The 11,175-nt window shown below is 39.7% G+C and overlaps 1 protein-coding gene across 3 annotated transcripts in view; it reads left to right on the forward strand.

Moving 5' to 3' along the window:
* Nucleotides 1–11,175, forward strand: part of Slain2 (SLAIN motif family member 2) — a 68,337-nt gene that overhangs the window by 11,267 nt on the left and 45,895 nt on the right. For all 3 annotated transcript variants that reach the window (XM_031342627.1, XM_031342628.1, XM_031342629.1), the window contains exon 2: nt 9,231–9,379. In XM_031342627.1, coding sequence (XP_031198487.1) covers nt 9,231–9,379 — 149 coding nt within the window. The remainder of the gene's footprint in view (nt 1–9,230; nt 9,380–11,175) is intronic.

Consider the following 11,175-nt stretch of genomic DNA (forward strand, 5'->3'; position numbering starts at 1 on the left):
TTTTGTTTGTTTGTTTTTTTAAATTTCAGAATGACCACTTTGATCTTACTTGACTTTATCTCTGGTTATACATTTAAGTTAAACATTCTGGGTTTTTTTGGGGGGGGATTCAGATGCACATATTTGAATATTAAAAATGCATAATAAATAGTGTACTGAACTTTAAAGAAAAAAACCTCAATTCTTTTGCTTTTAGCCTCTTAAATAGGTAGAAAAACATTGTTTTGAGGTATATAAAAGTGATATTTTCCTTCATCTGTAAGAAATTTTTCCATAACAGTCTCAAGTATATTTTCCCCCACACCCCAAGAAATATACTTCAGTAAGTGTTTTACTAGTTTTTGTTTTTACATTAAATAGTTAAATCTTTCTTGCCCTTGGCTTTGGTAGCCTATTTTTAGTTGTCTACAATGCGGAAAAGTAAGAAATGATTACTATAGTTATAAATTTAACCAATCAATTGTGGTCTTCTTTCTATCTATCAATCATCTAACAATATGTGTATGCATAGAAGAGTCAGATAACCAAAATGTAAAGTAATATGGGGGTTAATTTCAGCAAATAAAAAGCTGTTGTTAGCTGGGTAGTGGTGGCGCACAACTTTAATTCCAGCACTTGGGAGGCATAGACAGGCGGATTTCTGAATTCAAGGCCAGCCTGGTCTACAGAGTAAGTTCCAGGACAGCCAGGGCTAGACAGAGAAACCCTGTCTGGAAAAACAAACAAACAGCTGTTGTTATTCTTATATATGCAGACTTCTATATTCTAAAAGGCTTTGCATTTAAAAAAAAAGTTATATTCAGTACTGGGGAGATTGCTCAGTCAGTAGAATGTGTGTCATTAAATCCTGAGGATCTGAATTTGATCCTCAGGCTGTGGTAATATGCGTTTGCAGTGTCAGCAGTGGAGAAGCAGAGAGGGATCCTGGGGGCATCTTGACAAGCCAGATTAGTCTACACAGTGAGTTCCAACCCAAGAGAGGCTTCTGCTTTAAAAAAAAAAAAAAAAAAGAAGGTGGCACTTGGTGAATGACACCTGAAGATAATCTCTGGTCCCCATATCAGCGTGTGTGTGTGGTGGGGGTGGATGTAGGTGTAGGTAGGTGTATAGCTTAGGTAGGCAGATAGATCATCAGTTACTTCTCAAGGGCACCAATTTTGGAAGAAACTATCTATCCTAAAGGCAGAAGGAAACTGGCAGAGAAGTTTTAGCAGAGGCGTGAATGTTATTCAGATTTGTATTTTTAAAAAGTTGGTTGGCTATGGGGACCATCAACATTTTTCCTGTAACTGGTCTGCCCATTTAACACAAGAAAACTGAAAAGCTAGATAAAGCCTTTTGAAACCAGGGTGAATTAGGTAAACACACTGCAGAAAGAAAATGGAAGAGAAACAAGTATCAACGGTCTAGAAATGTTGATGAGATCATTGAAGAACATACTCCGCTTCAAAGCAAGATTGCTAGGGCAGTGATTGGAAAGGGATCAAGAATATAAGGCTCATTCTGTAACCAGGCAAGGCCTCAGTTTTTGACCTACAGATTGTTCTACAAGCAGGGTGTTCTGGGACCAGAGCCTAGCAGAATCATCACCAAAGAGACCAGAAAGACTTTACTCAGCAACTTATGTAGTCCCAGAGCAGAACATTTAAGTGGAGCTGAGGAAGTCCTGCAGAGGTTGCTGAGGAAAGATTGGAGGAACTAAGAGAGGAGGAGAGGTCAGGGACACATCAGGAGAACTCAGCCCACAGAATCAACTGCCTGGACTCAAGTGGGCTCACAGATCAGGAAGCCTGCATTGTCAAACTTCAGTTCTCTGCATGTGTGTTATGGCAGAGTAGCTTGGTGTTCTTTCAGGAATCCCAACAATGGCAGTGGGAGGCTGTCCTGACCCTTTTCCTCCTGCTGGGCTGCCAGCATTGATGTGATGGTATGTGCCTGGTCTATGGTAGCTTGTTTTGCAAATAATAACAAGTGTTTGATTGATGCCCCTGGGAGACCTGCTCTTCTCTAAGGGGGCCTGGGGGAGAGGAGAGGTGAAAGGGAGAGAGAGAATGGGGGAGGGGAGGGAGGGGAAACTGCAGTTGGGATGTAATATATGAGTGAAGAGTAAAAAGAGAAGAAAGAAATAGACATTGAGCAAATTTAAAACCATGGCGCTGGTACAGGTAGGAATTTGATAAAGCGTGGTATAAGTGACTCAGATGACAAATGAAAGGGGGAAATACTTCTGGATAGTGTCAAGGGAACTTTAGGTTATTAATACCAATAAATGGAAAGTCAATGAATTTAAATTAGTATCAGAATACCAATAATAAGTATTAACTGTTAGTATATTCATTTCCTAATGTCTTATTTTTGCTTTTGTTCATGTTGTACAAGCTACATGCACTCTGGGAGAGTTGTGAATGCCTATAAACTCAAGTAAACTCATAGTAAAAACACTGAGATTTTTTTGTGATTTATAACAACATTCCCTAGTTCTTAACTATAAACTTTACATGGCAACAACCTCTGTCAAAATATCCATATGTTGGACAAGCCTCAGAGTTTTCATAGCTGAGATATAATGAAATTCTTTTTTTATTTGATATTTTATTTTCATATAATGAAATTCTTATGCTTAAAAATATGCATATATTTGGTAAGTAGAACTTTTAAAATAAAAATTCTGTGAACTTCTTAAAACACATGTTTAGCGGGGCAGTGGTGGCTTAAAACACATGTTTAGCGGGGCAGTGGTGGCGCACGCCTTCAGTCCCAGCACTTGGAAGGCAGAGGCAGGTGGGTTTCTGAGTTCGAGGCCAGCCTAGTCTACAGAATGAGTTTCAGGACAGCCAGGGCTACACAGAGAAACCAACCCTGTCTCAAAACAAACAAAAACAAAAAACAAACAAACAAACAAAACCCACATGTTTAAACTGGTTCTACTAAATCATGTAAAAATTCCTCACCTTATAAGCCCACAGAATATATTTTCAAATACCAGTCATGTAAAAAATATACTTTATGGGGCTGGAGAGATGGCTCAGTAGTTAAAGGCACTGTCTGCTCTTGCAGAGGTCCTTAGTTCAATCCCTAGCAACCACATGGTGCCTCACAGCCATCTGTAATGGGATCTGATGCCCTCTTGTTAGGTGTACATGAAGATAGAACACTCATATACATAAAATAAATATTTTAAAAATACAGTTTACATATTCTTTATCTTTAGTTGAATATATTTTATGCTAGTGGTCATGTGATAAAATAATTTAGGAAATATGGAAAGGTAAATATTACTAATTTGGGAACTGCTCAAAAGTAAATTTCTAACTTACAGTTATATACCCTTTCAGTGTATTTTTTATTATGTTTCAACTGAATTTTATACAGTTCAAATCTGTAAATTACAAAAAAGAAAGACAGAAAACAAAAAGACATTAAGGCTCTCCGTGTATATCCCTGGTTCTCAACCTTCCTGATGCTATGACCCTTTAATACAGTTGCTCATGTTAAGGTGACCTCAAATATAAAATTATTTTTGTTGCTACTTCATAACTAATTTTGGTACTATTGTGAATCATAAATAAATATCTTTATTTTCATGGTCTTAGGTGACCCCTGTGAAAGAGTCTTTCAGCAGTTCAACACCCCCCCCCAAAGGGGTTGCAACCCACAGATTGAGAACCACTAATGTAGACTATAATGACAATGTTTTAATCTACACAGCTTGTTCAGCAAGTGCTTGTTCAGCATCAGCATTGAGATTAAAACAGGCATAGAGATATGAAGAAAGTCAGTAATCCCTACCTTGGAAAAAGGGTCTGTGGCCATCACCCACTGCAACCAGCTAACTCTTACTTAAAACCAGTGCTTTGGAATACTTAAATTACCAATTCTATAAAGCAAGTGAGCTGAAGATTGTTGATCCATCATTGTCTGGCAGACAGAGTCAAAGGTAGGAAAATTAAAATCAAAGATGTAGGGCTGGCGAGATGGCTCAGCAGGTAAGAGCACTGACTGCTCTTCTGAAGGTCCTGAGTTCAGATCCCAGCAACCACATGGTGGCTCACAACCACCCGTGATGAGATGTGACGCCCTCTTCTGGTGCATTTGAAGAGCTACAGTGTATTATGCCAGCTTGAGTGGGGACAGAGTGAGCAAAGATCCTGAGTTCAATTCCCAGTAGCCACATGATGGCTCATGGCTATCTGTACAACTACAATGTACTCATACACATAAAATAAATAAATAGATCTTTAAAAACAAAAAAACAAAAAACAAAAAATCAAAGATATAGAGAACATTTAGAGAATGGGCTTTTTAACAACAGGAAGCTACTTGGAAGGCAAGAGTGGTGGCTCTGACCTTTAATCAAGCCCCAGCACACAGGAGGCAGAGGCAGGTGGATCTCTAGGAAGCCAGCCAGTGCTACATAGTCTCAGCAAACAAACAAGAAGACAAAATGGTATCCTGAAGTGCACCTACTTCCTTCTCTGCCTGGCTGAGGTGGCCAGAGTGATAGCAGAGCTCAGATCTTCCACTGCCATCTGTAAGAGGAAACAATAATTGGCCTCTAACAGATGTGTCATCGTCCCTTACGCCCCATCTATCCTCTGTTTATGTTTTGTTTTCTGCTCAGTGGCCTAGAACTTGCCAAATAGGCTAGGGTGTCTGTCCAGTGAGCCCCAAGGATTCACCTGCCCTACTTCAGCAAAACGGAACACTGGCTTACACCACCACCTTATAAACAGTGTGGAAGAGCAGCTCCCCATGGGTTCCATGGGCCTTAGGGAGCCAGAGAGGTCCTGAGATAGCATGCCCTGCTCCTTGGAGCCTTGAAAATGTGTATTGTTACAAGTGCTTTTGTGAGTGAGGCTCAGCTCTTCATTGGACCTGTGACTTAATTTTAATTGGGCAATGAGGTGTCTTGGTTAAGGTTTCTGTTGCTGTGAGAAAACACCATGGCCAAAATTAACCTGGGTAGGAAATGGTTTACTTCATCCTATAATATGTAACCCATCATTCAAAAAAAGTCAGGGGAGGAACTCAAGGCAGGAACCTGGAGGAGGAAACCGCTACAGAGGCCATAGAGGAGTGCTGCTTACTGATGCTCAGCCAATTTGTAAAATATTTAATTCCATTCAGGACTATGGGCCCAGTGTTGGCACTATCCTTAATGAGATGGCCCCTTCCATATCACTCACTAAGAAAATGCCCACACAGGCTTGCCTTGAGGCCAGTCTGGTGGGAACATTTTCTTAATTTAGGTCCTGTCCTAACTAGCTAACCCTTGAAAGTAATTTAAGGTTTTCATCAAATGAAACCTGGCGGCACATCTCAATTTATCCTTGATTGCATTACTCATGAAACTGAGTCTACCAGAATGCAGCTTCCTGAGTCCTGCTCTTTCTCCCCTGCTCTTCCTACTGTTTCTCTTCTTTGATTAACTTTAAAAATTTGAAAGTATAAGTTAAATGTTTTTAATAGAGAAAAGTTAGTACTTTTAAGAAGTCCACATGCTTCTAAGAAATAAGCAAATGAAATGTATATTTGTTACAAGTGCTTTTATTAGGATTTCTTTCCCCTTGTTTTTTCTCTTTTTTGTTGTTGTTGTAGTGGTGGTTGTTGAGACAAGTCTCACTGTGTGGCCCTGGCTGACCTGGAACTTACTTTGTAGAACAGGTTGGACTTGAACTTACAGAGATCTGCTTGCTTCTGCCTTCCAAGTGATGAGATTATAATAAGCATGTGCCATCATGTCCTGCTGCGTCTTAATTTTTCTTAACTTTGTCTTTCTAAGAGTAGATCCAGATATGTGAGACACCGTAGCTTATTTATCCTCTGAGAGGTTTACAGGTACTTATCAGTGTCCTGTAAGCCTTCATTTCTAGCCTTGCAGGGTGTCAGGGATAGAGAGTAAGAGACTGGGTGATAGGCAGTGGCTGTGAGCATGGAGAGCCATCCCTTTGGTCTCCCTGGACTTGAAAAAGGTATTCTATTAACTCCTATCTGCTATGGAGGAAGGAATAGTCACTTCTCACGGGAAAGCAAGGAAAGGCGGGTTTTAAGGGGAGGAGGCTAATGATACTGAGACAGGCAGGAGATGGAGAAACCCCGTTACTTGTGCTGCATAGTGCCATTGTAGAAATAGGAAGGTGTAGGTGTAGGTTAGCAGTGAGCAGAGTGCTGAAGCTTTTATTCAGTTGGCCTTTAATTTCCGAAGTTTGGTTCATTTAATTTATAGTAGTTGCTATATTTGAATGTAACTAAATACCTTTCAACTTTGTAAAATATTTTAAAAGTAAAATATAATTTATCATACTGTAATGTTTACCCATGCTTATGTAGTTTATGTACCATAAAATTCTGAGAATTAATTATACAGTTCAATGAATGTATTTATTTACAACCATGAAGCCATCGCCACAACTGAGTACTATCTAAAAGAAAGGAACTTAACACTCACCTCTGACAAGCAAGGAGGTGCTTTCTGCTCATTGTCTTTCCTTAGGCATTTTCTGTTCATGGGAATGGGATATTACAACATGTCAGTGTGTGATGTATGCATTTGACTTCTTTTACTGAGAATATATTTTTTTAATAGAAAAAAAAACCCTGTTCATGTTCATTGATTTTTTTTTTTTATCATGAGTTCTTTTTTTTTTAAGATTTGTTTATTTTATGTATATGAGTACATTATAGCTGTACAGATGGTTGTGAGCCTTCATGTGGTTGTTGGGAATTGGGCTCCCTCCGGTTGGCTCCGCTTTGGTCAACTGCTTGCTCAGTCCCTGCTTGTTCCAGCTCAAAGATTTATTTATTATTATATAAAAGTACACTGTAGCTGTCTTCAGACGCATCAGAAGAGGGTGTCAGATCTCATTATGGGTGGTTGTGATCTGAACTCAGGACCTTTGGAAGAGTAGTCAGTGCTCTTACCCGCTGAGCCATTTCACCAGCCCCTTATCATGAGTTCAATAGTCAACAACAGATAAATTATATACTAAGATCATCATGTGAGATGTATAGGTAAGTTATATAAAACCAATTCATATATTCAAAGTTACATATTAAAAGTGGTGAAATAGAGCTGGAGAGATGGCTCAGTGGTGGTAATGAGCCCTTGCTGCTCTTGCAGAGAATGCACAGCATGCTTGGCTCCCAGTACCCCCACGACTTCTCACAACTCTCTGTGTCTGATACCCTTTCTGGTCTCTGAGAGCACCAGACATGCATATACATATATGCAGGCTGTGGTGGTTTGAATATGCCCAGTGAGTGACACTATTAGGAAGTGTGGCCTTGTTCCAGTAGGTGTGGGTCTCTTTGGAGGAAATGTGTCATTGTGGGGATGGGCAATGAGAACCACATGGGTACCAGTCTTCTTCTAGCAGCCTTCAAATGAAGATATAGAACTCTCAGCTCCTCCTGCACCATGCTTGCCTGGGCCCTTGTTCCTCCTGCCTTGATGATAATTGACTGAACCTCTAAACCTGTAAGCCAGCCCCCAATTAAATGTTGTCCTTATAAGAGTTGCCTTGGTCATGGTGTCTGATCACAACAGTAAAACCCTGACTAATATACAGGCAAATACTCCTGTATTTTTATAAACAAATTAATCCTTAGCCAGGCAAGGTGGTACATATACCTTTAATCCCAGGCAGAAGCAAGCAGATCTCTTGAGTTTGAAGCCAGTATTGTCTGCATAGTGAGTTCCAGGCCAGCTAGGACTACAGAATGACACCTTACCTAAAAAAGTGTGAAATGTCATTTTAAAAAAAAAAGTTGTATAAATGATAGTTATTTATCTACAGATGTTGAACTGACAGTCAATGTGCAATAGTTAACATAATTCTTAAAGCAGAGATGCCAATACAGAGATTTGCTACAGACACCTGCAGTATTTAAGTTGGAAAGAGAATGAACCCAAAGCTTTTTTTTTGTTATGTTTGTACTACAAGAGTCATTTACCCTATATAGTATTGATTATCATTGTCAAAGCTAAACTGTAGTACTAAACTACAGATAGAGAAAAAGAGAGAGAATGGAAAGTTTGTGTTGCTCTTGAAAGTAGGTTGTCTAATTGTAAAAAAAAAAAATGTCATATTGTAAAAAAAGTCTATTTAAATATTTTACCAGAACATCACTTCATACTATTGGTTTAATTTGATTAAAGTAAAATGTGAGAGTGTCAGCTTCTTATCGAGACATCTGTGTAAATATATATAAGCAAAATGTGTTCCCTTCATTAATGCACAGATAGTCCTTGTTAAAAAATCAAGTATCCACATTTTTCACAAGGAATTGCACCTGAAGTGATTATTAACAACCAGCACCCCTGGACTAATCTGAGGGAGAACTCCAATTGAAGTGTATCTCCTTGTACTCACCTTTCCGTTCTGTGTGCCTCTTCAAGAGGTTCTCTACAACTGTGCCTTTCTTCCTTTTGAAAACCAAAGTAATCCCTGTGTGGCTTGATTTGAAATGCTGGTCTTCAGACACACCAGTGTTTAGAGGAATACCCAGTAAGCACTGCATCTGGCGCAGTGTATATCTGTTTGGTAGAAAAGGAAGCAGGAGGTGCAGCTCCTCCTGCTTTGCTGTCTAGATTTAAGTCGTGGTTAGATTAGGAAGTTAGTGATGTCCTGCTGAAAACATCATAAATTGTTACAAAGACAAGTGTTTCTTTTTTTTTTTTTTTTCTTTATTCTTTTTTTTTTTTTAAGATATTTTCTTTATTTACATGTAAATTTCTCCTTTCCCAGTTTCCCCTCCAAAAAACAAAGAAACAAACAAAAACAACAAAAACAAACCCCTGTTGCCTCCCACTTCCCCATGCCTGCCACCCCGCCCTCTCCCACTTTCTGGCCCTCGAATTCCCCTACACTGGGGCACCGAACCCTCACAGGGCCGAGGTCCTCTCCTCCCATTGCTGATCGAATTTGCAATCCTCTACTATACACATGCTGTCAGAACCATCAGACACCTCCATGTGCAGACAAGTGTTTCTTTGTAGCTCTAATCATAGGTGAAAAGTAGAATTGATTTTGGGAATTCCTCCTTTGGGTTCATTTTGTGGTTGAGATTTGGGGCTTATGCTGCTTGCAGTATCATTTTCTTGCACAGTAAGTAGCCATGACTAAGCATACCCCATCATTCACCATCTTCTTAAACCTATATAGGACAACCCTTCTTTATAGTCCTGTGCTCAGTAACAAATGTGCCCTTTTGTGTTTGTTTTCTTCTAGGTTGTACTCATCACCAAAGAAAAAACTCACACCAATGCAGAAATCTGTTAGTCCATTAGTTTGGTGCAGGCAAGTTTTGGATTACCCAAGTCCTGATGTGGAGTGTGCTAAAAAGTCCCTTATCCACAAACTTGATCAAACTATGTCAGGTACGTCTATAGCTTTAATTGTGAATTCATTAATTTCCTTGGCCTGAAAGCATATATGTTGAATGTGCATATTTAGGCAGGCAGTTCTTGCTTGATAGCCTTTCTGAATTTCACTGTCTTCATCATGAAGTCTAGATTCATATAATAACAGTTTTTAAAAATGTTGGTCTCACTTTAGTGAATTATATCTATGAGATTATGAGTTTTAATTTTTCTAACAATGACCTAAAACAGTTCCTAAAATGAAAATGTTTGTCTCATGTCATCAGACTTATCCCACATTCCACACTTTGGTAAATGGATGTGCTAGAGAGTATATGTGAAGAGCCAAGAACCACCATGGCCTCACTCAAGGCCTCACTTGCTTGTTCCCTTTGTTCATGCGTTTAACAGCATTCACAAAGTTTACAAAATGTGTTCATGGTTATATTTGTGCCATTTCATGTAGCATGCCAGTGTGGGAAGAAATATAGGAAAAGTATTGTCTTTCTTTGCATTTCTCTGTCTTTTAAAACTTACTGTTAATGAAATATAAGTTATAAAGCATGATGAGTAATTCTGAATAGGCATTTTATGTATATGTATTTATGTACTAGTGTTCATGAGGGTGTATGCACATACCTGTGTTGGTGCAGGTACATGTATATATGTTATGTGTGGATGTACATGTGGAAGCTAAAAGTTTGCTTTGTTTGCGTTTCTATTATTGTGGTTAAACACCATGAGCAAAAGCAACTTGGGGAGGAGGGTGTTTATTTCAGTTTGTAGTTCCCCATCACTGAGGGAAGACAGGGCAGTAACCTGGAGGCAGGAGTTGATACAGAGACCATGAAGGAATACTGGTTGCTGGCTTGCTCAGCTATTGCACCTAGGAGAATCAGCCTGGGGATATAGCATCCTTCACAGTGAGCTGGTGCCGCCTTCTGCATCAATCATCAGTGAAGAAACTGCACCATAAGCCAGTCTGGTGGGGCACTTTCTCAATGGAGATTTCCTAATTCCAAGTGACTCTAGCCTGTGTCACGTTGACTAGCAAGTACATGTATCTTTCTCAGTTGCTTCCTACCTTATAGTTTTGAGATGGGTTTTCTCACTGAAACTTGGCACTCACTGATACAGCTAGATTGGCTGGCCATGGAGCTCTGTGGTGCTTTGAATATGCTTGGCTCTGGGAGTGGCACTATTAGGAGATGTGGCCTTGTTGGAGGAAATATGTCACTGTGTAGGTGGGCTTTGAGGGCTCCTAGTGCTCAAGCTCTGCCCAGTGTGGAAGAGTCTCTCCTGGCTACCTTTGGATCACGATGTAGAACTCTCAGTTTCTTCTCTAGGACCATATCTGCCTGAAGGCTTTCATGCTTCCTGCCATGATGATAATGGACTGAATCTCTTTAACTGTAAGCCAGCCCCAATTAAATGTTGTTTTTTTAAGAAAGTTACCTTGATAATGGTATCTCTTCATACCAATAAAACCCAAGCTAAGGCAGAAATTGTTACCAGAAGTGGGATATTGCTGTGATAGGCCCAACCATGCTTTTGTTTGGAGGAATGTGGATTTTGGGATTTTGAAAGCAATGGAATGCTTTAAGTGGGGCTTAATGGGCCATATTAGTAGAAGCATAAGGAAGACAGTGTAACTGAGAGCATTTTGAACTGTGGGACCCTAACTCAAGAGGTTTCAGTGGAAAAGAATTTTAGTATATGGCCTACAGACTGTGTCCCGCGCTATCTCGCGCTATCTCCCGCCGGCAGGAAAGACGCGGCACACACGGATCCTTCTGCAGTACAAACTTTACTTT

This window comes from Mastomys coucha, unplaced genomic scaffold (assembly GCF_008632895.1).
Source record: "Mastomys coucha isolate ucsf_1 unplaced genomic scaffold, UCSF_Mcou_1 pScaffold22, whole genome shotgun sequence".
NCBI classification, from domain to species: Eukaryota; Metazoa; Chordata; class Mammalia; order Rodentia; family Muridae; genus Mastomys; species Mastomys coucha.